This window comes from Phytophthora sojae, assembly GCF_000149755.1.
Source record: "Phytophthora sojae unplaced genomic scaffold PHYSOscaffold_4, whole genome shotgun sequence".
NCBI classification, from domain to species: domain Eukaryota; phylum Oomycota; class Peronosporomycetes; order Peronosporales; family Peronosporaceae; genus Phytophthora; species Phytophthora sojae.
Genome location: NW_009258118.1, coordinates 3573175 through 3598915, shown reverse-complemented (window position 1 = coordinate 3598915; position 25741 = coordinate 3573175). Strand labels below are relative to the sequence as shown.

Here is a 25741-nt window from a genome sequence, read left to right as displayed (position 1 = left end):
TGCGTCAGCACAGCGTCAACGACTTATTCCCACAGTTCATCAGCATTGGCATCGTAGAAGCCATCGTCGTCCTCGTCGTAATAGTCCTCATAGTCGCCGTACCCTCCGTAGCCTCCGTAGTCATCGAAGTAGCCCGCTGGCAGCTCGTAGTCGATTGGTAGCGAGTCCGGATCAAGCAGCTCAGGGTGCCTCAACTCGACCGGCAGTCTGCCCCGCCCTTCGCCAAAACTCGACGTCCCGCCTCCTCGATTCACAAAGGTGATGTCGCGGTTGCTCTCCTCGTCGTCCCAGCCATACCACACGCTAGGCTCCGCGTTGGATGTGTAGACCCCCAGCTCGATGATGCTTCTGAAAGTTTGTCCACGGCGCCCGGAAGTTGTGATGCGAAAGCGCAGGTTCGGATGCAACTTTTTCACATTCTTGACCAAAGGTTCCAGCCCGCGAAGGTACTGCTGGCTCCACGCTGAGTCCACCGATTGGAGGCTCGAGTTCATCAGGCGAAGTACAAACTTTCGACGTCCCCACGAAAGCTCCTCTGGCGTCCATGCTTCCAGCTGCATCAGCAACTCCGACAGCACGTTGTAAAACGCTAAGCGCGAGTCACTGGGATGGCCTCCGACACAGATTTGGAACGTCCGAAGTCCCGTCAACTCGTCTGAAAGGTTCTTGAGGAACTCAAAGACACCATTGCCGGAGCAGTTTATCGTGCGCAGCTCCATCCTCGTCAGATACTTCAGCTGTGCCAGAGCTACAAGGCCTCGGTCCGTAAACGTTCGAATTGGCGTAAGATTGCCATTCTTCCCCTCGGCGACTTCCCAGATGGAGAAGCTGGTCAGCAGAGGACAATGCTTCGCCAGCGTCTCGCAGAATTGATCGCCGAATATGTCAATGTTCAGCACCTCATCAATCGGAAACTCGTCGGCCTCGGCCTCGTCGAAGTCGTCGTAGCCCATCTCGTCCCCGTCAACAGGATGGTACAGTGCAATCTCCAAATCTTCCAGCGCCGGGCAGCCCTTCAAGGCGCTGCTCGGGTCCGTCGCCTTAAATCCGTACCCTGGTCGCTCTGGGCGCCGTGAAAAATCTTCGTCAAGAGGCTCCCCAGCAGCTTCAGCCAAGCAATCAAAGTATTCCTCCCACTCCCACAGCATATTCACACCAAACGTGAGCTTCGTCAGGCGTGGCTTCACGTGCTGGCCAAACACCTTGAAGAACGGGTCGGCAAAAGGAGCCACGACCCAATGGAACTCCCGCAGCTGCGTGCACTTGGCGTTGAACTCCTCCCACTGCTCCACCGTGATCAGCCAGACGACGCGACACGTCAACTTGTCCAGCTCGCACAGCGTCGCCTTGTACCCATCGACGTACTCCACTCCGGGACAAAACTTCACCAAGTTGTCGAACAACTGCTTGCAAGACTGGAACCGCTCTCGTTCGTTCAGTGACGGGACCTTGAGTTGTCTCAATCCTCGATTGGTCCCGCTCGAGTACCAAACCTCCATGGCAGCAAATAGTGCACCAAAAATTGAGTCGAAGTTCACTCGTCCCTGCAGCATTTCGTCCACATCGCACAATACCACGGACTCGATATTTTTGCAGTATTTTGCAGCGCTCTGCAGGATCAGCTCCACGTGACCACTGAGTAATTGGACTCCGGACAGATCCAGTCTCTGCAGAGCTGGGAGCCCGGCAAACAGCACGTCCCAATTGATCTTGAAGTCTTTATGGGTCCAGGACCTCACCATTCCAGTGCGTAAGAAGTGAACTCCACCGCCGCGAGGCGGGGCGTCACCAATTTGGACGTATAGGTCCACCACTTTTGGTCCTCTTTGTGAAATACGTCGACGTATTTCCATCGACTCGGAGCGAGAGCCTGACTTAAAACTGAGACTGAGTCTGGTCGACTGGAAGCGAGCCACGACGTCTTGGACGAGGTTGTTCCAGGACTTGCACACCAACGCGAGTTGCTTGAGGTTGTCCACAGGCAGCTTCCGCTTATTCGGGACCAGGTCTTCGCTGTAGTCATGGACGGCAAAGGCCACGATGGACGAAACGAGCGGCGGAGGGAGACGCTCCATCTTGGGTACAGTCTCTTATTAGGCCAAACCCAAAATGTTGTAAAAAAATCTTAGATTTGCATGTAGCCATCTCGTAATGGCTATTTCTACGGAAATCGCCGTGCGAATCTGCCACTTCGTATAGAATTCGGGGTGCAAATTGACCGGCGAATTCCACGAATGCAAAAATGCCAGCTGTACAAAAATCAAATGAAAATGTCCATAATTCAAGATGTAGTGGAATTCATCGTGCAGTTTGCACGAAGCATATTGTGCCGCACATTTGGTACACAGTGTGAAAATAGAAACACCACTACTTCGAAGTAAATGTGTATTGTATAAGCTTACCGCTACTTACCTACGTAATGGTAGCTAGTCTAGCTGGAGCTGTGCCTTGCCTGCTCACGGGCGAGTGTTCTCCACGATAGTTGGTCAAGTCTACGCGCTCTTCCTTTACTCGACGTCGATGAGAACGGTAAACGATTCTTTACTTGCTCAAAAAGAAGGCCAGCCGAATCGAGAGAGCTGTGCGCTCGCAGGACCTCATCACTCGTCAGAAGTGCTTCAACGAAGCGCATCAGCCGCTGAAGCTCTGCAAGCCGGATCTTTTGTAGTCTTGAAGCCATATCGTGCTTTGATAGCTGCTGTAGTGGCGGTTGCCCAGCACACCATTGCTGCCACACAACGCGAACGGTTCTTGGGGGTAGCACAAACTCTCTTGGCACTCGATGAAAGCCCCCACCCCATGTGTTAAGCTCGGTGTGCATCGTTGCAGTAGCATTCACCGAGGACTTTCTGTCTGAGTGTGAAGGTACACTATCGCCGAGCGAACATTTCCAAAAGTCGACTTTCCGGTGACACCACGCTGCTCCATCGAGGTCAAGTAGCGCATACACTCCATAGTACTTAATACACTTAGATTGGCAGGGCTTCGTAAAGGGACGATAGAGAACCACTGCGCGATACTCTACCCATTAATTGCACCCAGCTCACGAAACGTACTAGTAAACAGGACTTGCCGTCGATCCGCCTCCGTATTCTCGTAGAGCCAGTCTATGAAGCGAGATAAAGTTCGTAGATAGACGTACTTGGTATTGTCAGAGGTGATACTTCCCAGCACTTGCTCAACGCGAGCATCGAGAGCTTCCATCGTTACTTGCCGAGTTTAAGTAAGCGCGCAAGAGTGCAAGAGTCTGGCTCTTGCCGATAGAAACTGTATCGAAATAGCATAGAAATATTTCTAGTTTTTGTTTCGTTCACTTTGCACGACGAATTCCATTTATCTATACATAATGACGTGGCTGCGCCTACATCTCAAAGTCGCTGTCGGTCTCGTTACTAAAATCACTCTCGCCCTCGTCACTTGCACCTTCGCCGTCGTAGAAGTCGTAGCGCAAACTTCTGGCGGGCGCACGGCGGGTCCGAGGTCTCAGCAAGATGGACAAGCAGCTCCTTTAGAATGTCGTAGAATGCGAGTCTCGAATCGACTGGACTCCCACCGACAGTGATCTCAAACGTCCGGGCTCCAGTAAACTTGTTCGACTGAGAATTCAGAAACTTGAGCAAGACGCGTCCCGTACAGTTGATGCTGCGAAGCTCCAAAGAGCGACGAAATTTTAGCTTGGTCAGCGCCATCAGCCCTCGATCCGTGAATGTCACAATTGGCTTCAACTCTTTCCTATTGAAATAGTTGCCTATTTCCTTAATCACAAAGTGAGTTACGAACGGACACTGCGAGGCCAAAGTCACACAAAAGTGGTCATCAAAAACGTTTTGGTTCACCATTTCCTGCTCGGGAAAATCCTGGATGTCGCCCATGTCCGGGGGAATGTACATGTCAAGATCCACTGCATGGTACAGCTGGATAATCAGTTCATCCAGCTTGGGGCAGCCTTTCAATGTAGCTCCAGGGTCAGTTGCAAGAAACCCGTAGCCAGGGCGCTCACAGTAGTCCTCCTCTCCCCAGTCAATATTAGGGAGCGGCCCAGCAGCGCTGCTTTTGTCATGGAAGTACCACGGCCACTTCCAATACATGTTCACCCCAAGCGTGAGCGTCTTCACCTGCGGCTTGACATGCTCACCAAAGACTCGAAAGTACGGATCCCCGAAAGGAGCAACGATCCAGTTAAACTTGCGCAAGTTCTGACACCCGGCGTTGAACTTTTCCCAGTCTTCAACCGTCAGAAGTCAAGCCATCTTGCACCACAAACTATCCAAAGTCGACAAGGACACCTTGTACCCGTCGATATGTTCTATCAGAGGGCAGGATTTCGTCACATTCTCGAAAAACTCCTTGCTAGCCCGGACTTTGTCCTTGATGTTCCTCGTCGGAACGGTCAGATGCCTCAACCCTCCACGGTTTCCTTGCTCGTTCCACTTCTTCAACGCGTTGTACAACTTCAGCATCACAGCTTGAATGGTGTCATTGTACATTGTACATATCTCGCTTGAAGGGCAGCACCGACTTGTCCAAATTGAGGCAACATGTAGCTGCGGTATCGATTGCGCCAAGAACATGGCAGCTTTCCAGTTGTATTGCCCTGAGGTTCAGAGTCTTGAGCTTCTTCAGAGGTGCAAAGCAGAGGTCCGAAAATACAGTACTATATTGAATTGAGTACGAGAGCGCCCATGCGCGAAATAGTCCACCAGTATCGAGACTCGACACTAATGCTCAAATTTGAGACGGCGTCGGACCAAGAGCTGCAGCAACTGAAAATATTGGCGGGAACCCGGGTACCCATCGGGACCCCGGTTCCCTCAAAACTACCAGTACACATGTATGAGCAAATGTATTGAAGTGTTGGTCTATGACCTACATAGAACGCAGCTAAAGCTCAGTAGGGGGAACGGAAGGTTAATTCACCTTCGCCCTCGTCCTGTGTGTCTCCACGAAAATCCAGACGCTTGCCTGGTGCAGCGGTACAGTGCTTCCCGGTCTCATCGCTATCCTCCTGTTCATGAAAGATAAACTTGGACATGGTAAGGTATGTTATTTGGGTCTATTCAGTGCCGGTGGCATATTTTGAGGGTAGTCCTTCATCGACAGCACTTAGGTATGAGGGTTTAACTTGCCCCAATATGGAGGCCAAAAATTAAATAAATAATTCGCGATTTGGTATCATTAGCGGGAACCCGGGTTCCCGCCGATTGTTTCAACTGTACACGAAAGCAGCGGGTAAGGGGGACCAAATCACAGAACTTCATGTGGTCATGGGCACGTTTGAGCGCTTCTCGGGTTACTTTACTGTGAACCCTGGGCTCAGGGACGTCGTGGAGACGGTCACCATCGACTGGCCAAGGATCTTTGCACCAGAGGTCCGAAATAATAATTGCGATCCAATAAATAATTGGGTTTTGCAATACTAATTTTTATTATTGGAGATCAACGATTCCAATACGATACAGTATTGTACCAATTATTGACAATTAATATGAAAAAAGGTTTCACGGGCGCCAAACATAGCAAAGTACTCATAAAATGATAGTTAGGTCTACAATGGGCAATCAACATCTTTAGAAACCAATATGTACGCAAGTCAGAACATCAATGACGTCCAGATGTGGTGAATCCCGCCGAACACATCACATCAAGGGACGGCAGCGGATGGCAATCCACTAGGGACTTGAGCTTTATGTAAAATGCTTAGTCTGTAACCTCATATCAGGTGCACACACTATGAAGTGTGTCTGTGTGAAGCTTGACTGGTCATGATGCGGTGAACCCATTACCTGTGGCTGGCGTGGGTCACCGCCGCGACATGCTATCGAGCCCTTAACTGCGGTGATACCAAGGTGAAACCCTGGAATCCACTACACCAGATTAACGATATATAGCAAGATCCAGATATATCTCGCTCACGTATTACTACCGGTAGGTTCTTTAAGCATCCACCATGCAAAGTTTTCTAAAGCAACACCCCAAAAAGTGTTTCTAAACGACTCCGTAATCATATGACGCACAGAAAGTGGTTTATTTCTTCTGGAGAAATGCCTCAAATTGAAGAGCAGTATATTTATATTGCGCCATTTTTTTTATTTCTCCTTGCTGAATTGTAATTTTTATTACGGTCTGATCCCCACGCCATCGACACGTGCTTGAGTTCCTTGAGGACGAACGTGATGCCATTACGTCGATCGACAGGGAGGTCGTCGACGTAGCCCGGCACGGCGAACGCCAAGATACTTTGCAGCAGCGGCAACGGAAGCGCTGGTAGCGCCTCCATATTGGAATGTGATTTAGTCCAGGTCAATTTTTGTATTGATGCTAACTCACATTCTCCAGATTTTGCAGGACATCGATCTGGCTCACGAGCATAGAATGTCCTGTATTTTCCAAATCGAAACATCCCGGCGTCAAATCCTACACAAAATCTAGTATTATTGGCACAAGCTTGGCAAAGTCAATCTTTTGTGCTTTTCAAGGACAACATGTCCTGCAAGATTTGCTGCATTGCGGATGCCGCACCCGCAATGCAGCAAACTTCCGAGCTAATGCGCCAAGCAGAATATAACACACACGTGGTGTCCGTTAGCGTAGCGTGCCCACCAGGAAGATACAGTATTCATGGCTCGCTTTGTAGACCAAGGAGCATTTTAGTCGTACCAGTTAAAGAAATCTAAGCTCAGCCATACATTTCATACATTCTCAACACTTTTTTTTTTAACTAAGTCAGCAGTAACGCCGAGTCGAACCAGTACGTATATGAACGCTGAAAGATGTACAAACAATAGCTCTCCATTACCCAGTGCTAATCGCAACATTTAATTGCGGGGGCACACGCTGTGTCGACGCTTGCCATGACTGTTGTATGTGTAGTGTCCCTGGATAGCGAAGAGCAATTGCAGCACCTTCCCTTAGGGTCTGACCCGCTGAAGCCGCCCACGTTTGAGCCTCCGCCGAACGCCCATACCAGAGCTGCCGTACCAGCTAGTTGTCGTGATCGTGATCGTCCTCAACGAAGTCGCCCACGACGCTACCGTAGCGAGCCCTCAGTCTTGATGGTTGCTGGTCTGCGCGCGTCATCTCCTGCCCGTCGAGATCCAGGCCAGCATGCCACCCGAGACCGAATCACCTGTACTCGAAGCCCTCGGCCACTTTGTTTCCTGATACGAGTAGAACGGAGTCATCGGCGTGGGTGGTGAGCATAGAATTAGACTTTTGTTGAGCGCCATATCGCTGACGATGTCCTTGTCGAAGAAGAGCTGGCCGTATTAGCGTGCTTCAACGCCGACTTGGCAATAAATTACAACCGCCTACGCCGGCCCAGTCTCGGCCAGCTTTTCTTGATGATGAAGAGGTAAAGTTATACTATTGTGCAGGTGGGGCAGCCTATGGCATGTTTGCTGTTGCGGTGAGGCCAAACACAGGCAAAACTGCGATGCTATGTTAATTTAATTCTGATTGGACAAAATACTACAATTTTGTGTGTCCTGGTAATGTCCTGTAAAATCCGTTCAAGAATCATTTTTTGTGCATAGTAACAGTACGGGGGGGGGGGGGGGGGCGTTCAACGTGAACTGATTCGGAAATCAACGGTTCCTGTAAATACTAAGACAAGATAACAAGAGCATTCAGCACGAAAAGCTGATGACCGATGCAGACATCCAGTCTGTCATAACGTTGTGGTCTTTTTTGTTTTGACTCGCAGGCTGATGCGTGAGCTTGCGCCAGAAAGATACACGTGATGGTGACCACCACCACCAACGCACCAGTCATTTGCATGTTTGTTTCCGACGTGTTCTCTTGAAATTGTAGAGCTCTTGTCGGGTTCACGGAGAATGGCGTAGTGCTGGGCAACGCTGTGTTTCGGAAAGCAGTGGTTGTTCAGGGACTGGTTGCACTGGCTCGTGCAGCTTCTCGTTGGGGTCAGCAACTGTAGTGTCTGCAAGATGTAGCCAGCCCCAGAAGTTTTGGCTGAACGCCTACTGCATATTGGTCGTGTGGGAACCATGCAACGATTTCTCCGATCGCATGAAGCCGCAATTGGGGAAGTTAAGGCGAGGGATCATGACGAAGAGCGCGGAGATCTATCGGGCGTGTCAAAACTTGCAACGCTGGACGACGGAAGGTGGAAGCTCACGAAAATGGACGAGAAGTTGTCAACGAAGATATGGCTCAAACTGGGTTATGACCCCGAGAAGCTGGCTAAGTTTTACCATTTTGATCGGATCGCAAAGAAGCCAGACACGTCGACCTATGTTGTCGGCTGGTTTGGTTCGCAAAGTACTACCGAGCGACCAAGGGAATCAATTGGTTTCCCAATTATCAACTGTGCTCGGTGCTGATCAAGAGTTTGCCGGAGGACAAGGTGGGCCAAAATTGTGAACGCGCTGAAAGACATCCCAGACCTCAAGAACCTCGCTGAGAGAATGCAGAAGTATCGATATCAAGTTTGGATCGAGAAAGGTTGGGATGAGAGGCACGTCGCGAAGCTGTTTAATATCTGGACAGCGCCCACCATGACATCAACGCACGAGCCAGCCTACAAAATCCTCAGAGATTTTACCCTGGTGTCCCACGCGAAAAACAAGCTGACAAGAAGCACGACGATGCGCCTGTAGTCGGCCCTCAGGTGGGTTTACTAGTAGCATTGATTCTCTAAAAAAAGGTGGTGTTTGGCCTTAAGCTTCGTGTGTTGTTGTTGTTGGTTCTAGCACACCTCAAAACTCGTAAAGCAAAGTTGAAGGTAGAACTGATGACGACGCAGTTTTCCAGGTGGAAAGGTACAACACAATGCACACTACACTAGTGAAGGGACGACAGGGCCCACTTCGATCACAGTACCAGTAAGCAAAAAACAAACAAAAAATCGAATTGACTGCGTAGTTTTGTAGGGCCTACAATTTTCGCTCTTTCCCTTTAGTCGCCGTATCGATGCGAAATGCCCGCCCGCCTCTTTACTCGTCAGAGCTACACTAGCTTCTGCATTCCCACCGATAAGAGTCAAGAAGGCGATGCCGTATTGTTCCTGTTCCAACGGCTACCTTGTTTGTGAGCTCATGCAGTGACAGCATCATCAGCTTTAATGTCAGCACCCGAAGATAAATGAACGTCTTCTTTCCGCATTGACGCTTCGGCACTAGTCTGAAGTGTAATCATAGGTCTTGACGACGAATATTTTGTTGCTTTCGCTCCTACACCAGCCATACGATGGACTAGGCTCGCCAGACAGTGTGTAAATCCCAAACTCAAGAATAGTCGCGAATTCTGTAGTTCCACGCTCCCTCGCGCTCACAACCCGTAGCCTCAATGACTCGTGTACTCTCGTGACTTTCTCGATGATGCTCTTCAAAGAGCTGAGGTAACTTTCACCCCAAACGGATTGCATCACAGCCTCGCCTGAGTTAATTACTCGAAGCACGAATTTCTGCTGCGCGCACGCCAGCTCATGGGGGGTTGCATCGCCTAGCAGGCGTAACAGCTCCTGAAGGAACACGTAAAAGTCCATTGACAACGCTCTGGTGTTTCCAGCCACAGCAAGCTCAAACGTCCGCTGCCCAGCAAACTCGTCGGACAAATTGTTTAGGAACTTGAGCAATCCTTTAGCGGTGCAGCTGATCGGGCGCAAGTGCAGAGTTTTCAGGAATTTGAGTTTCGCCAGGTACTCTAGACCAGCATCCGTGAATGTCTGGATAGGGGACAGTGAACGATTGAGACCAGGCGCAACCTCTTTAATCTCGACGCACGACACCAATGGGCAATACGTGGCCAGCGTTTCACACAAGCGGTCATCGAATGCGTCCATATTCACAACCTCATCGAGAGGAAACAGCCTCTGATCGTTGTTTGCAGCGATTATAAAACCTCTGTGCTCGGGATCCACCGGGTGATACAAGTTCACACGGAGCTCCTCCAGCGCTGGGCATCCCTCCAGAGCGCTGGCAACTCGAGTAGCGTTAACACCGTAACCTGGTCTCGTTGAAGAAGCTGCGGCATTTCTCTCCACCCCCGAGGCTTCGTCACAGCAGCGAAAGTAGTATTCCCAGTCCCAAAACATATTGATGCCGAACGTCAACTTCTTTAAGTGGGGCTTGACAGTTGCCCCGAATATTTCAAAGAACGGGTCTCCAAATGGAGCAATCACCCAGTTAAACTCACGTAGATTCGTACACGTAGCGCAAAAATCCCCCCACAAGTTCACCGTAAGCGGCCAGAACGTTCGACAAGTTAGAACGTCTGTATCACGAACCGAGTGCACGTATCCATCCAAATACTCCACGGTAGGGCAATACTTCACCACATTTCTGATGAACTCGGCACACGAGGCGAAACAGTTATCATAATTCAGCGTTGGAATCGTGAGCTGTCGTAGTCCCCTTTGGTCGCCAGCACGCCACCAATCTTCTGCAGCCTTATAAACGGCATAGTGTCGAGTCAACCAAATCGATTGGGTCCGGAGGAACAAATTGGCTAATCGCTCGGAAACGACTCGGAAGAACCAGAGCTTCCAGATGTAGACAATGCTTTCCTGCTGCCTCCACAATCCCTTTCACGTGGGGACTCTCCAAAGTCATTAGAGTTAGATCCAGTCGCTTTAGATTGGTAAAGCTTTGGAAAAGCGAATCCCAACTGAGATCTACACCGTCGAGGGGCGGGGCGTCCCTCTTGCATAGAGATATGGCATCGGAATTTCGGTAGAATCCTGGGCGCGGAACGAGTTTGCCGATGCAAATACGCAGGTCTACCACTTGTGAACCCTTGTCGGACGCTTGGCGCTGAATTTCCTGCAATTCCGACTCGGAGCCCGTCTGAAAGTGCAAAGTCAGCGTGGATGCCTGGAAGCGCGATACGATATCCTTGATGACAGCCAGCCAGGCCTTGCACACCAGCGCGAGGGCTTTCAGGAGCTCGCCGGGAAGCTTGCGCTTGTAAGGGACCAAGTCTTCAGTGTATCCGGGCACTGCGACTGCCAGAATGGACGACAAGAGCGGCGCCGGGAGACGCTCCATTTTTCTCCAACACCAAGATCTTTTGCACTAAATTTCTTTCCGTTTTGTATGGATTTTGGCAAGTGATTTTGTGTACACCGTTCACGCTATTTAGTCGGACCCTGGCTAAATGTGGTGGACGATTTTTGAGAAGAAACGCTGAAATTTCAAAATGTTCTAGTGGCGTCAATATTCAATATTTCAGAGACCATGATTGGTTTTGGCTCAACGAGATCTGTCCAAATCAGCCGTCTTTGTGATGTTTCAAGGTCCTGCGACCATTGCGAACAACGACTAAATAAGCGTGAACGGTGAAAACGCACTTCAACTTGCTAGAAATTTATCTTCTTGTTACAAATCTGTAACGTTAACGCTATCTGGGCAGCATCACTATCGAGCAATGCGAGGCACTACTTACTCATCACATCACAGCGCAAAGTCCTCATCGTTGTCGCGCTCCATGTCATAGTCGCTGCCGGAATCGCCTTCGTCATCATCGCCAGCTGCGGCTTCAGAGCTTTCATCAATGTATGGCACACCGCCGCGGTTCACGAAGACTACATCGCGATTGCTCTCTTGCTCGTCCCAGCCGAACCAAACGCTGGGCTCAGCGTGCGCAGCGTAGAGACCCAACTCACTGATACTTCTGAAGCTTACACCATTGTAGCCGTGTGCCGTAATGCGCAGTCGAAGCGAGAGGTGGGTTTCCTTGACGCGATCCACAACCTTTTTCAGCCGTTCGAGGTAATCGACACCCCAGTCCCTCTCCACCGAACTGGCGATGGCATTCTTCAAGCGAAGTACTATTCTCTGTTGTGACATCCGCAGGTCACTTGCATGCGTATCGGCGAGTCGCGTCAGCAAACTCATGACTGCGTCATAGAAATTCAAATCTGTCCTCTCGTGCTCCGGCATAATGGATTTACTTCCCACACAAATTTGAAACGTGCGTTGTCCAGTAAACTCATCGGAGAAGCCATTCAAGAACTCGAAAAGCCCGCTTCCAGTGCAGTTTATGGGGCGCAGCTCCATAAAATCCAAGTATTTCAGTTGCGCCAGTGCTATCAGTCCGCGGTCCGTAAAAGAATGGATGTGATGGAGCTCAAGCCCCTCCACGACTTCCCACAATGCGATGCGATTAATCAGTGGACAGTTGGTAGCCAGCGTCTCCCAAAACTCGTCGCCGAAAATGCTCTTCTCTAGAACTTCATCGTCTGGAAAGTAACCTTGGTCTCTGTTATAAGTAAACGGATCATCGAGTTCGTCCTCATCCGGTGGGCCGTAGAGCGCGATTTCAAGCTCCTGCAAGCCTGGACAGCCCAATAGTGCACTACTAGGATTTCTCGCGAACCATCCATAGCCCGCACGACCAACATCGACGATATTGGATCTAGCCAGCAATCCCGCTTCCCTATCCAGCTCAACGAAGTACTTTTCCCAGTCCCAGAGCATGTTAATGCAGAAAATGAGCTTCGTAAGTTGAGGCTTCACGTACTCCCCAAAGACTTCAAAGTACGGGTCTGCAAACGGAGCGACGACCCAGTTAAACTCTCGAATACTCGTACACGCCGCGTTGAACTTCCTCCAGTCCTCCAAATTCAGCAGCCAGACGTCCTGACACGTAAGTCTGTCCATCTCACACAACGACTGTTTGTACCCATCCAGATACTCCACCTGCGGACAGAGCGTCACCAGCTTGTCGAAGAACTTCCTGCACGACTGGAACCGCGTCTTCTCATTAATCGTTGGAACCTTCAACTGCCTCAGTCCTCGTCGATGTCCCGCCGGTCTCCAACTCTCCAGTCCTTTGTACACCGCGTCCAAAAGAGGGTCAATCTCAGCGCCCGGGTGCATTTCATAGTGCTCTTTTCCAGGCAGAATCAAAGCTTCCAGCTCCCGACAGGACTTGGTCGCCGCCTCCACGACTTTCACAGTGTGTGGACTACACAGCGGCATCTCGGACAAGTCCAGCCGACGCAGCCCTGGCATCCGTGCGATCAGCGCGTCCCACCCGAGCTCCAGAGTGTCCAAAGTCTCCGGTAGACGCCGTCCGAGACTGAAATACTCCCCGAAGGAGCCGACCTGGCCCATGGAGATCCTCAGATCTGTGACGTGTCGGCCTCTCGCCAGCACTTTCGTCCTCATCTCCAGCAGCTCGGGGCGACTCGCAGTGTGGAACTTGAGCGTCAGCGTCGACCGCTGGCACTGGGCGACCAATTCGCGCACGGAATTGTGCCACGATTTGGACACGAGCGCCAAGTTCTTGAGGTGGTTCGAGGCGAAGAAGAAGCTGCGCTTGTCCGAGACGATTTCCTCCGAGAAGTCGGGCACGGCGAAGCCCACGACGCTCGAGAAGAGCGGCAACGGCAGTGTCGGCACGCGCTCCATGCTGGACAAGTGGGAACTGAGACTAAAGACTATAAGGGCGGCTCACCGGCAGATTAGGCCCACTTTTTAGAGCATTCAAATTCTAGATATTACTGTGTTTGTGTTCCGAGCCCCATTGTGTAGCATTTATGTTGACACCCCACACCCCGGCGCTACTTCTGTTTTGTATGCCTTGCGATCAGGGCTGATTTGAATATGTTTGTTCGGCACTAAAAATCTATTTTTCCGCGCTCAACCAGAGGCGCTGTTGTCATCGGTTTCCCCAGAAAAAGCTCGGAACTACCTACCAAGATCCAGGGCAGTAGCAGGCAGTGGCGGGGCCACATCAAAAGTGTCGGTAACAACCATTTTTGCAAGTCTCCGTTCTAGATTTAGACCGTTCTAAAAATGGGCTCGTTTTGCTGGTGAGCCAAAAGGGCGGATTTGATCACCAGAAGATGCGACCAAAGACTAAAAGGAGGGGATTCCAGTACAAATCTGTGACGTGCAAACTTCCTGCGATGTGTGAGCAGAAGCTGGTCAAGTTGAACGCTAACGTCAAGTTTAATGGACCCAACTACATAGGAGAAAATGTCAGCTCTACCTCGGACCGCAAGCTCCTGGCGATCTACACAACGAAGTATCGGGTTTCGTATCCTCTATGGTCTCTGCAGCACTTGCAGCAGTACTTGCCGTGGCAGCGCTGCCGGCAGTACTATTAGCAGCAGGAGCAGGTGCAGGGCCATCATCCGTAATGACCGCAACCTCCGACGGCACGGGGGTGGGCGCGCCTACCGCGGTCAAGGTGGCGTTGATAACTAGCGACGTGCCCACGATCTTCCGGGCGACGAGCGCCTCGTGCAGCAGGTAGTTCTGGTACGGGTCCGTCGGAGCCGTAAAGGTCGTTCCAGCGGGACAGTCCTTAGCGAAGTTTACGATGGACCACGCCAGTTTGGCTTTGTCCCAACACGCGCGGGTGCCCTTCTTGGCCTTTGTGCTAGCTACCCACCGGCCGTCCTTGTCCATAAGCACGTACGCGCCAGCCGCGGTGGTGCTGGGCTCGTTCTCCGCCCACGACCAGACCTGAGCCGCCATCTTGGCGACGTCGGCGTTGTCGAGAGCGATGAGGTTCAGGTTCCACCGCAGGTAATTGGGGATACTCTCTGCGTCCAAGAACACCGGGAACTTGTTGGTAAGAGCGCCCGTGGCTGCGAGCGAGATGTAGCGCAGCTGCTCCGACCATGAGCGGATCCAGTTCGTCTCGCTGTAGATCGTGATCCCGTTGATCTGGCGCTTAGCGTCAGGCAGATCATCAATAAATTCAACCGTGAGCTTCTTTTCTTTCGTGCACATATCGTACAGGCTGTAGGCAACCTTCGTCTTGGTGTTGGTGAGAGCCAAGACTTGGTGGCCAGCGTTGATGAACTCGTTGATGCTGCCGCCCGTCCACTTGCCCTTGGCCAGATCATCCAACGCCGTCAGCGGGACGAGCAGGTCTCCGAATGTGTCGGTGAATAGTGTGTCGATAGCGCCGAACTTGTCCGTCCGCTTAATATCCGAACCGGTGTCCAAGTAGACGACCACGAACTCGGTGGGGTTGGCGTTGAGCCAGGCCATAATCTCATCCAGCGAGTCCTTTGTCAGTGGTTGTTCCGAGGCCTTAATTCCAGAGATCGAAGGGAAGCAGCCCAACAGCTCCGGACCCCAGTTGTACGTGCCGTAGTTGCCAAGCGTCTTACCAATCGCACCGAAGAATCCCGCAACAGCGTCCGAGCCAAGGTTACCGCAGTGTCCAGTGTGAAGGTCATTCAGGAAGAAGTGGGTGTCAACCTCGAGGAAGCGGATACCAATGTCGAGCTGGTCCGTCATACTCAGCACCTGGTTGTTGGTCTTGAGGTACGAATACCACTTGTCCGGGTTGAGGTTCTTGTTGAAGAGCTGGTCGCGGTTGCCGAAGCCGTCCGCGAGAGTGATAGCACTGTTGTGGGAGGCTGGGATCTGCGCGTAGCAGAACGGACCGCTGTTGGCCAAGTTGCGCTGATACGCCAGAGTAGACTTGAGCCACTCGGGGACGGCGACAGAGCCTCTCTTGCACACTTCGCTGCACACCGACTTGTCTCCGCTGCACTTGTCCTCCAAGGTGCAATCCGTGTCAATGAGGTCGTTCTTGCCGGGGTTCTTCGAACCAGGCTCCCGCGTCATCTCAACGTCGTCAGTGATACCCTTCGGGTCTTCGCAAGAATCACCGTCAAACTCGCAAGTCTTGGTTCCTGTGAGAGTGTCAACGAAGCCTCCCTTCGGGTTCTTGAACGCCACCATTCCACTCAGGATGTCCCAAGTTTCGTCACTCACCACGTTCTTGACAGCACTCTGAATGGTCTGAATGAGCGGCCGCATCTGGTGGACACAGCAGCCGAAGTTGATGGTCTTCCCGGGCGACTGCGACGCGGTGTTCTTGTACGGGTTGCCCGAAAGGCCCGAGCACTCCTCGCCCTGACCGATAGTCATGAACGGGAACACCAGGTCATCAAAGAAGTCGAACGTCTCGACCGTGTACATCTTCGTCAACTGCTGGAACATATCCAGGCCGCAAGAGTCATCGCCCTTCTTAGAGCACAGGAACCTGTTGAAGCCGTCGATGAGCTCGTTGAGGATAAAGAACATTTGGTTTTTGTCGGGCGGCACGACGATGTTGAGCAGGTCGATGAGGTTGCTGATCTGGCCGCAGCACACGTTGTCCTTCTGGAAGGCGGGGATGAGTTTCGGGAGCACCTTTTGACCACACGGTCCGAGGGCGTCGCTGAAGGCGTCACACAGGTTGTCCACCGAGTCGTCGTTGGCGTTGGCCATGTAGTTATAGACGATAGGGGAAATGTCGGCAGGCTTCGCAGCGATGTCCTTGAACAGTGTGAAGAGGTTCTTCAGGTCATCGTTCTTGACCACATCGTAGACGTCCAACATTCCGCAGCTACTGAAGATAGTGCTAGCAACCGCTAGAGCAATCGTTCCGACATTGTTGGCCACGCAAGTGTTGAGTCCGTAGGCGGTCGGTAGCTTATCCACGAGGAATCCGAAAGTGTTGTCTTTTGCTGTGCATTCCTGAGCCTGCACTTGGACGCGAGGGGTGGTGGACGCAAGGCCCAATACGCCCACGAAGACGGAGGCGGCTAATCGACGGAGATTCATGCCTTCCTTCGTCCCGGTAAAGTGTTTTCCAAAGTGAGCACAAATGACAACAGCGGAGGCTCAGCCTCAGGCTGGGGCAGCACCGTAACCTCGCTGCACATCGGAAGATAGGATTTCGTACAGAATTGTGAGCTAGAGTGGCCAATTGTCGCCGAACTTGCGGTTTGACTGTCGAAATAGGGCGGACCCCATCCTGCCTGGCGATCCCAGACGTTCGCGAAAAACGCGCATAAAACCTGTACTGTAATCGTGTGGTTGTATTGAGTTGAGCCGCGGTAATGCCTTCAACGATCACTATTAGTGATTCACTAACACCGCGGACACCGCGATTTTTGGGGGCTTCCTCGTTGCTCTTCGCGGTAGTGCTTAGGTACATGTACTGGAAGACACTACACTCGAGCCCCGACGCTTAGGGAGCTGCACACTCAAACTGTAATGCATCTGTGAGGTACTTATGGCCGCCACTTGCCAGGCGGATTGAGCAGATTGCCAGGTGCACACTGGCTTCATTGCAGGGGCGGACAATGCAACAGCGTACCAGGCCTATCGAAGCCTGCAAAGGCAAAGCGCGAAGGCATTTATCCGCATCTTTAGCAACGAGTAGAGAATGTAAACGGGAAAACGTCAAAAGGTGTATGCGTTGGGAAAACGTTTGTCAATAGGTGTAGTGGTCGTGGGCGTCACGTCGCATCATACACGTACTGACACACGTTTTGGTTGCCGCGGTATATCGGCCGAGGTCGGGTCATACAGACCCAGGATCGAGCTTCCAAGCACAGTAGTTTATTAACAACACGCTCGTAGCGAACACGGTCAACTAATAATAGCATATAGAGCAACTGTACTCGACAATTTCGCTATTGCAGCTACAAGGAACTACCAACGCAAACCGCAAGCGTATATAGCATGGCTATACTAGGTAGATTTTGCATCTGAATTTCGGAGGTGAAGGAGCTCTAGTGAGAGCCCCCAACCGGGGGAGAGTGTAGGTATTGTAGAACTGTGGCAACACTGACCTGGCTACAATGGATAACGACGTTCATTGTAGTCCCTCGGCCGTACAATTCGCTATCAAAGTCATGGACACCACGAACCGGGCTAGTTGCCTTCCTAACCCCGGATTTTATGGATTTGGATCTAAGCCCACACACCAGTCACCGCATTCGTTGCTGATGCAGCTTTATCATGCACCTTAGTGCGCTTGGAACCACATACACATACTGTCATACCGACAACCTAATGACACGAGTTAACCGCTTTTGACAAAACGTTTCAAATTCATACACCTTTTGACGTTTTCCCGAATGTAAACGGATGAGCCAATCCGTTTTGAATAGACTTGAATCCGGTCCGCGGCAACCGGATTTAAAACGGATCAACTTCGGATCGAATCCGTTTGGCGTGGGAGTTCATTGGACAGAAATTGACCAATCGTGCTTCAATGTTACTCTGTGTATTTTGTTGTACCTGATTGACGTGATACGAGCATATCGGCCAGTAGAGGGCAAACCGCAGTCGGGAATCCCGACTCGGGATGGGCTTGACGGTCAAGCCTTGACCACTACGCGGGAGCCGCCAACCTCAAGGAGGTAACCGGATGAAACCACGGTACTTCTACCTCACGTTCATTCTCCATTTTGCTTCCAAGGCCACGGAGTACGTGGCACCAACCCACGCCCTTCAGGTCACAAGTCAAGTCCGGCGGTGCACTGCCGCACACAAGTCCCATCACTACGAACCGAAGGATCGCTGCCTAGCATGGACGACACCGACAGCGTTTCTACGGTTTCTTCTATCGGCCCGTCCATCTCTTTCGTCGTTGTTGCTAGCTCCGTGGGTCACAAACGCAAGCGCAAGAACGCTTCTGATGTGTTCGAGTACGTTGATGAGCTCAATACAGGTATCTACAAATGCATGCTGTGTACGGCTGACGAGCAGATCTGGAGCAGTCGTAGCACTGGTAACTTCCGAAACACCTCGTTAACTATCATCCTGAGGTCTACGGCAATTCCAGCGCACTACCATCGAATGCTCGAGGCAGCATCCGCATAGCCGCCGCGGTGATGACCCCAGACGCTGTAAAAAGCTGCGACGATAAGCTGATTAAATGGATTGTTATGAATTCACACTCGTTTGCGGTTGTTGACCAAGAGGAGTTCGTGGAGTTTTGCAAGGAGTTGCGTCCGGAGAACAGTGTTCCGTGCCAACAGACTATCCGCAAAAAAGTCCTCGGCCAATGGAAAGTGGAGAAGGATGTTGCTCGCGTAGAGATTTGTCGCGAAGTTACTGGACGCCGTGTCAGCTTCACGACCGACATGTGGACTTCCCCGTCAAAGAGAGGCTACATGGTAGTTACAATGCACTTTATTGACAGCAACTGGGTGATGAGGTCTGTCATTATTGCGTTTACACGCGTGATGTATCCGCACACTGGTAAACGGCTCGCCGACCACTTCATTCGCGCAGTGAAAGACATGGATGCCTCACTTCTACGCTGTATTTGGACGATCACTGCCGACAACGCCACCAACAACACAACCATGGTAGCTGAGATCAACGAACGGTTGCAGCGCGATATTGAAAGGCTTTCGCGAACGGCTCTAGCAGAATTGACCGACTCTGGGTCGCCACGCGGGCAAACCACCAGCTCGACTTCAAGAACTGTTGTTCAGCTACGATGCACCGCGCATGTTCTGCAGTTGGCAGTAAAGGAAGGTCTCGAGGAGTGTCCATTTGTCGATTCTGCAATTGGCCATTTGCGTGACATCGTGAAAAAGATTTCGGAGTCAACTAAGCTCTCGGAAGCGCTTCAAGGGGTGTGGAGTGACCTGGACGAAAACTTTATAACCCCTAAGCTTGATGTGCCGACACGATGGAATAGTACGTGGACTATGATGGAGAGCCTTCTAACGCTAAAGCAGCCCCTGAACGAGTTGCTTCGCCGAATTCGTGGTAAGGTCCGTGAGTATACGGATTTCAGTATTCGACCAAGTGATTCGCTGGCCAAGGAGATTTCAGTGGAGGCGTGGGCGGCTGTGGACGCTCTTTACCAGTTTCTCAGCCCCATCAAAGAAGCCACTGATATGCTATCTGCATCGACGTATCCTACGTTCGGGATCCTGCTCTACGCGTACTCTTTGATCCAGTTTCACGCAACGGAAACTATAGCAACCGAACAAGACGAGCAGACACTGAAATTTGCTGGAGCTGTTAAGTCCAAGATGGATGAGTACACGGTGAAGGTAAATACAAGAGAAGCCCGGATAGCTCTAGCCCTTGATCCTCGTGCTCAGCGGTATCTGCACCTCTTGGTGGAAGGTGTCAATCAAGTCAAGGAGGAAATTGAAGATGAGTTCAACAAGAATTACCGCGAAGCATTTCTGGCCCAACAGCAACTAGCCTCCGGTCCGCCGTCAGCAAAAAAGAAGCGAGGTAGCGAGCTGAAGGGCCTCATGGCGCGTTTTTCCAAGCAGAATGGTGAAAGTATATCCGATGGCACCCTGTGGACGATATAGGCGACAGCCAGTTTGAAACTAGCGGGGTTTTAGGCGGTCGGGAAATGCAACGTGAGGATTCGTCGTTCGCGAAAGAGCTTGACAGGTGGCTAGCAGCTGATGAAGGCATGAGTGAGATGAAAGAAAGCAAGCAAGTGTGCGCGTGGTTTCAAGTTACGGGGGACGTCTATCCTCGTATTAAGCAAATGGCTCAAGATTTTTTGGCGGTCACGGCAACGTCGGTTCCAAGTGAGGTTGCATTTTCAGCAGCAGGCATAGCTCTCAACGCCCGCCGTGCTCGCTTGGGTGATGATACGGTGAGGGCAATCTGCGAGCTGAAGTCATTCTTTAACTTTAATCGCCGTCTGAGTGACCAAGCGTTTTCGATCACGGATGAGGCAGCGACTTGTGCTCATGAGTAAGCTCATTCACAATATAATGTGTGTTTATATAGTTGTTCGTACTGTTTTGAGGTCACATGTTCACTAACCCACACGCTAAAGCACACCTTCGTGAGATCTTCATTAAGCCACGCCAGCTGCTCAAACATCGACTGACACTGTGTCGCCAGCTCACGCACGGGACAAATAATCACGACACGCGTGGACTGCACACGACGCGAACGCAACTGCAGACGCTCCAGAATGGGCAGCAAGAAGGTAGCGGTCTTACCACTACCCGTCTGGGCACAGATGTCCTTGTCCGTGAGCGCGATGGGGATCGGAATCGGCGTCGGTTTCTCGAAGACAAGGTGCTAGATGGTTTGCATAATGGGGCGAGACAGCTTCAAGTCGGCGAAAGGCTTGAACTTGGTCTTGCCGAACTCCTCGGCAGCGAAAGGGTCCATCCCGAAGAACTTGGCAGCCTTCTTCTCCAACGCGTCCACCAGCTCTTCACTCGACTGCTGATCCTTCTTGCTGTCCTTCAGCAGCGATTGGAGACGCTTCACCTCCTCCACGACAACGTCGTCCTCTTCTACATCCTGCTCCTCCTTCTCGTCATCAGAGGACTCCGACTCCTCCTCCATCTCGTCCTCACTCTCGCTGTCGCCGTCACCTCCTCCTTCTCTTCTTCTTCCTCGGAGTCACTGTTCTCGTGGCCGGTTTTTCGGTCTCCTTCTCCTTGCGGCGCTTCTCGATCTTGGCCTGGATGGGCGTGCGCCTGGTGGCCGCGGGGGTGGCGGTCGCCATCTTCTCGATGCGCGAGATGGTGGCCGTGAAGTCCCACGAGCTGCCGCCTGACGTGTGGAAGGCGCCGCCGTCGTCGAACTTAAAGTCCTCGGCGATCTCGTTCTCCTTCGGCTGCTGTTGCGCCTCCTTCTGCTACTGGCAGCTCCGCACGGCGCCCTTGAGCCCCGCGCCTTCCTGCTCGTCCTCCGAGTCCGAGCTGTCCTCGACACTGGACATTTCGTCGTCCGACGCGATGATCATCACCGGGTCCTCGTCCTCCTGCTGCACCTGTTGGCCTGCCTTTTGCCCATGGTCGCTATCCTACGTCTTCTCCAGCAGCGTGTTAGCGTGGACAGACGCTGCCCCGCCGCGCCCTGATCTAACATCGCTATGTGTGGGATCTTGGGCTCTGCTTCAGCGAGCTTGGGAGCATATTCACCAAAGCGCCGTAGTCGCCCGTGTTCGTTACCCACATCATCCGGCTCTGTGTGTGCTGGCTGTGATTGCTCCACCGCCAAGAAGCGCTGCTCCAAAGTCTCTCTAGCAGCAGCGATGCGCATCGATATCAGGAGAAAACGTCATCGCCTTGACGCAGCTCATCTTGGGCCGTAGCTGCGTACAGACTGTTCATCACCCAGGTGTCGGCGCAGCGATCACCTTTTCGCTCATTGTCGCCGTCACAGTAGAAACAGACTGAATGCGCTCTTCGTCTTGCTGTTGGTGCCGGTCTTACTGCAGCGCTCGACATAATACTCGCCTCCTCTCCACCGACGCGCCAGCGCGAATTGCCCCACCAGCAGCAGAAGCACCGCTCACAGCAGCAGTGCCAGCATGAACAGAAGATCAGCTCGACATGTTCACAGTAGCAGTAGCCACCGGGCCAGACGCCGACGCAGACGCAGACTCTCCGACTCCACCTCTGTGGCGTCAAACACCAACAAAAGCATCTGGCAGTACTACGCTCTGGATGCGCATGCGCAGCTCCTGGCGTCAGACGCATGTACACGCTGCGAATGGTGAGCACGTGCTCAGCAAGGCTCAGCTCCACGGTGTGGTGAACATCATATCACCGGCGACCATGCGGCCCTGGCTCGCCTTGTACTGCGTGTCCGTGTCCGCAGCAACCTTTGCACACCTGTTTATTGGTGCGTTGAGCTCGGTCGTCTCACCGCGCATGGCAGTCAGGTCCATCTTCTTGACGCTGCTGATCTTGCGGGCGCAGCGCGCGTACGTGCTCCTCATCGCCGTGGTGGCGGCTCCTCGTTGACAACAGGCATGCTGGGACTCGCGCACATGCAGGAGGCCGGATCGAGTCTTCGGCTACGGAAGGCACTGTAGATCTGTGCGCAGCCGAAGGGCACCTTGCTGATATTATACTCGAGCAGACAGCGGAAGATGAGGAAGATGCCCTGGGTCGTCTCGGGACACAGGTAGCGAGTATGTCCCCTCTGGGAGCCGTTGGTGCACTTGAACATGAGGTTGAACGAGATGGGGAAGCTCCAGTCCGCGTCCATGCATGCGCCTTGATGTCATACTGCTGAAAGATCTCGTGGATTGCCTCGGGCGAGTATGACTCGGCCATGGTGGCCTGCATCTCGTACTTCTTGCGTTCCTCCTGGCTCGGGTCTGGGTACTTGCCCAGATATCGTCCTAGAGCAGCTTCTCAGCGCGCCCGACTTGGAGCACTTGACCATGAGGTCCGTGAAGCAGTCAACTTGACCCGACGCTTGAGCACCACCTCGGGCATGATGTTCGTGCACTCAATCTCCAGCAGCTTGTCGGCGGACACGAATTGGCGGCGCCAGAACCTGTACGCCTCCTGTAACGGGGTTACACCACAAGTTGCTACAGTCACTTAACTCTAACAGACACGACGTCTGTTAGAGGTTCGAAAGACTTTCTTGTCCTTGGTGTAGACACACCAAAGGCTACATACATTTAGGATCACCAGGACGGGTGGTCCATAGAGACTTAGGATTCCTATTGGTTGAGAGCAGCATCTTTTAGCCAATGAGTGACATGCATAGCATTGGAATTCTGCCCTCCAGCCGTTGGCAGATTCCTAGTTTAGAATATTACATTTAGAGGAAGTCAGAAACATAAAACACAAATAGCAGTTCTCATCTTTTACCAAAACACGCTACTTGGAGTCTTTATCTTATTTAAGTATACTCGTGGATCTCGAGTATACTTAACTCAAGTAAAAGAAACCTACGCTTCCTCATACACGTGCGCATACGTGTAAGCCGTAGTAGTGAGCCAAGGTAGGCCCATTACACCTGGTAGCACTTTGTAGTCCGTCCAACGACCGACTACCTGAACGTTCGTACGGAGCTGTACGAACGAGGAGCCGAGAACCTTTTTATGAGGGCGGAGGTGCCCATGGAAAGCTCCACTTCGCCTGCAACTCATGTTGCACGCGCTAACTGCCTCCACCTGTCGGATCCAGAGTGGGAGGCACTCCAACGACTGTCAACAGTCATTGGAGAAGCGGCTGTAGCTGTAATGCTGCGCACACTATCGCCGACGGAGCAACACGGTGTTGCTCTGGGATTCATCATGAAGGAGCAGCGTGATGCTGCTTCCTCTATCACGGTGGCGTCGGGGACGACACCGCGCGAGCAAACGTTGAAGCTAAACGTGAGCAACTATGTCGGAAGAGAGGGCGAGCCTCTCCTCCGTTGGCTTGTCGAACTCGACACTGCCATCGCGGCTCGACGTATCGTCGACCCGTTGTCCAAGGTTGCGTTCGCCATGTCATGTCTTGGCGGACAAGCGAGAAGTTGGGCGTATGGACGCCGACTCTCTGATCCTACGTGCTTCAGCACGTATGAGGGTTTCAAGGAGGAATTCAGACAAGCGTTTGAGCCCCCGCAAAATGAGTTTTGGTCGAGGGCAGAGTTCCTCGACCTACAGCAGGGTAAGCATGATGTCCATGCTTACGCGCAGAGAGCACGGTACTTGGTCTCGAACATTGTGACCAACCCGATAGACGAGGCGACCAAGGTCGTCACGTCCATGAAGGGTCTGAGAGATGGGCCTGTAAAGACCTATCTCTTCCGTGAGTACCCAGGTACTCTCGAAGCTGCGATTACTCTTGCGATACAGGAGGAGTTTAGTCTGAGGCAGGCTAAAGTACATGCGAATGCGCCGAGGCTGCAACCGCCTCCGGTCGCGATAGCGGGAGGTCCGGAACCAATGGACCTCTCGAATGCAACGGCTGTTGGTTATCAACAGCAACAAGGAAGTAACGTACGATGCTTCCGTTGCGGAAGGATCGGTCACTATGCCCGAGAGTGCACGGCACCCGTGCACCGAGATGGTGGTCGACGCGGCGATGCCGGGCATCGTCGCGGACAAACAAAAAACGCTGGAACCCAGTAGGCGCGGGGCGCCCTACTGGTAATGCAGCTCCGCGTGTCGACCTTGGACACGCGACACTGAGGACTGCAGCCCCCAGTGAGGTTCATCCCCACTACAAGAACCAAGATGACAAGCCTGACCTTGTCATCCTGAATGTGAACTCGATGAGAGCAAGCGGCTCTCTCCGTGCTTTGGTAGATTCTGGCGCGTCGAAGAACTTTGTTCGACTGCGAAGTCTATCAAGGCTTGTCTTCGATGATGTTGGAAGTACGACTGCCAACGGGTGCCGTCGTGAAGACCGAGAAGCGCATGGTACGCGTGCGCTTCACGTATGAAGATCAAGAGTTTGTCGAGACCTTTATCGTCCTGGATCTGGACGATAAGTTTGACATTGTATTGGGCATGCCGTGGCTTGCACGGCATGATCCGGTCATCGATTGGGAGAAGCGCACTCTCGTGCGCTTCGGTCGCGACAGCGGAACAGTGAGCGATGGCCCTGTTGCCGCTACGCACGCACCTGTCGGTGCGTGCGACTCCCCACTCGAGACAGCGTCTAATGCCGCTGTCCCGGAGCGCCCTGGGCGCGCGCGAGCACGCGCGCAAGAGCAGCAAGCGTCGGCGTCGCCGCCGACGGCTGAAGGAGAAAATGTGTTGATCTCGGAGATCGACACCCGCTTTTCAGCGAATCAGGAAGAGTCTCCGACCTCAGGGGGCACGGATGACGCAGACGAGTCGCACGCCTCAGCCGTGGAGGCTGACGCGAATCTGATTGGATCAATTTTGGCCAATAATAAGAGCCAAGGTGACGTAACGCCGTCGACTCCGGGAGTCGATGGCTTGGGTGAATTTGATTCGTCGGCTCGGGGAGCCGACGCACCCTCCGTAATGGGGTCTCCGCCAATGGTTGGCGTCGAGGTATTGAAGTCGCATCGACTCCGGGAGTCGATAGCTTGGACGAATTTGATTCGTCGGCTCGGGGAGCCGACGCACCCTCCGTAATGGAGGGCTCCGCCAATAACAGGCGTCGAGGTGAAGATGGCGTGTCGGCTCCGGGAGCCGACGCTGCAGGCGGTGCGGACGGTTGCAAACGTCCCGCACCGGGAAAACTTGCATGCTGTCGTGCAGCCGGGCTGCACGACGAAGCGCCGGGCGACCAAGCCGGGCTTGAAGTCGCTCGCCC

At 52.5% G+C, this 25741-nt stretch overlaps 8 protein-coding genes across 8 annotated transcripts; 1 reads left to right on the top strand and 7 right to left on the bottom strand.

Annotated features, from left to right (window-relative positions):
- Nucleotides 1–23: 23 nt before the first annotated feature.
- On the bottom strand, nucleotides 24–2075 carry PHYSODRAFT_498892 (hypothetical protein; the record flags this gene model as incomplete). The annotated part of the gene is made up of 2 exons (XM_009528452.1): nucleotides 24–1675; nucleotides 1769–2075. The coding sequence occupies 2 exons, from the start codon at nucleotides 2073–2075 to the stop codon at nucleotides 24–26; spliced, it is 1959 nt and encodes a 652-aa protein (XP_009526747.1).
- A 356-nt stretch (nucleotides 2076–2431) lies between these two features.
- Nucleotides 2432–2821, bottom strand: PHYSODRAFT_497998 (hypothetical protein; the record flags this gene model as incomplete). Its single annotated transcript, XM_009528451.1, has 1 exon — nucleotides 2432–2821. The coding sequence occupies one exon, from the start codon at nucleotides 2819–2821 to the stop codon at nucleotides 2432–2434; it is 390 nt and encodes a 129-aa protein (XP_009526746.1).
- A 592-nt stretch (nucleotides 2822–3413) lies between these two features.
- PHYSODRAFT_331624 (hypothetical protein) lies at nucleotides 3414–6277 on the bottom strand (the record flags this gene model as incomplete). The annotated part of the gene is made up of 3 exons (XM_009528450.1): nucleotides 3414–4214; nucleotides 4287–4465; nucleotides 6121–6277. The coding sequence occupies 3 exons, from the start codon at nucleotides 6275–6277 to the stop codon at nucleotides 3414–3416; spliced, it is 1137 nt and encodes a 378-aa protein (XP_009526745.1).
- A 1726-nt stretch (nucleotides 6278–8003) lies between these two features.
- Nucleotides 8004–8339, top strand: PHYSODRAFT_285962 (hypothetical protein; the record flags this gene model as incomplete). Its single annotated transcript, XM_009528449.1, has 1 exon — nucleotides 8004–8339. The coding sequence occupies one exon, from the start codon at nucleotides 8004–8006 to the stop codon at nucleotides 8337–8339; it is 336 nt and encodes a 111-aa protein (XP_009526744.1).
- A 794-nt stretch (nucleotides 8340–9133) lies between these two features.
- On the bottom strand, nucleotides 9134–11003 carry PHYSODRAFT_300676 (hypothetical protein; the record flags this gene model as incomplete). Its single annotated transcript, XM_009528448.1, has 2 exons — nucleotides 9134–10498; nucleotides 10548–11003. The coding sequence occupies 2 exons, from the start codon at nucleotides 11001–11003 to the stop codon at nucleotides 9134–9136; spliced, it is 1821 nt and encodes a 606-aa protein (XP_009526743.1).
- Nucleotides 11004–11408: 405 nt separating this feature from the next.
- Nucleotides 11409–13370, bottom strand: PHYSODRAFT_331622 (hypothetical protein; the record flags this gene model as incomplete). Its single annotated transcript, XM_009528447.1, has 1 exon — nucleotides 11409–13370. One exon carries the CDS (start codon nucleotides 13368–13370, stop codon nucleotides 11409–11411), a length of 1962 nt encoding a protein of 653 aa, XP_009526742.1.
- A 579-nt stretch (nucleotides 13371–13949) lies between these two features.
- Nucleotides 13950–16535, bottom strand: PHYSODRAFT_502234 (hypothetical protein; the record flags this gene model as incomplete). Its single annotated transcript, XM_009528446.1, has 1 exon — nucleotides 13950–16535. The coding sequence occupies one exon, from the start codon at nucleotides 16533–16535 to the stop codon at nucleotides 13950–13952; it is 2586 nt and encodes an 861-aa protein (XP_009526741.1).
- Nucleotides 16536–20783: 4248 nt separating this feature from the next.
- Nucleotides 20784–22440, bottom strand: PHYSODRAFT_255711 (hypothetical protein; the record flags this gene model as incomplete). Its single annotated transcript, XM_009528445.1, is given in 4 exon segments — nucleotides 20784–21072; nucleotides 21272–21351; nucleotides 21370–21494; nucleotides 22269–22440. 4 exon segments carry the CDS (start codon nucleotides 22438–22440, stop codon nucleotides 20784–20786), a joined length of 666 nt encoding a protein of 221 aa, XP_009526740.1.
- Between the last annotated feature and the right edge of the window lie 3301 nt (nucleotides 22441–25741).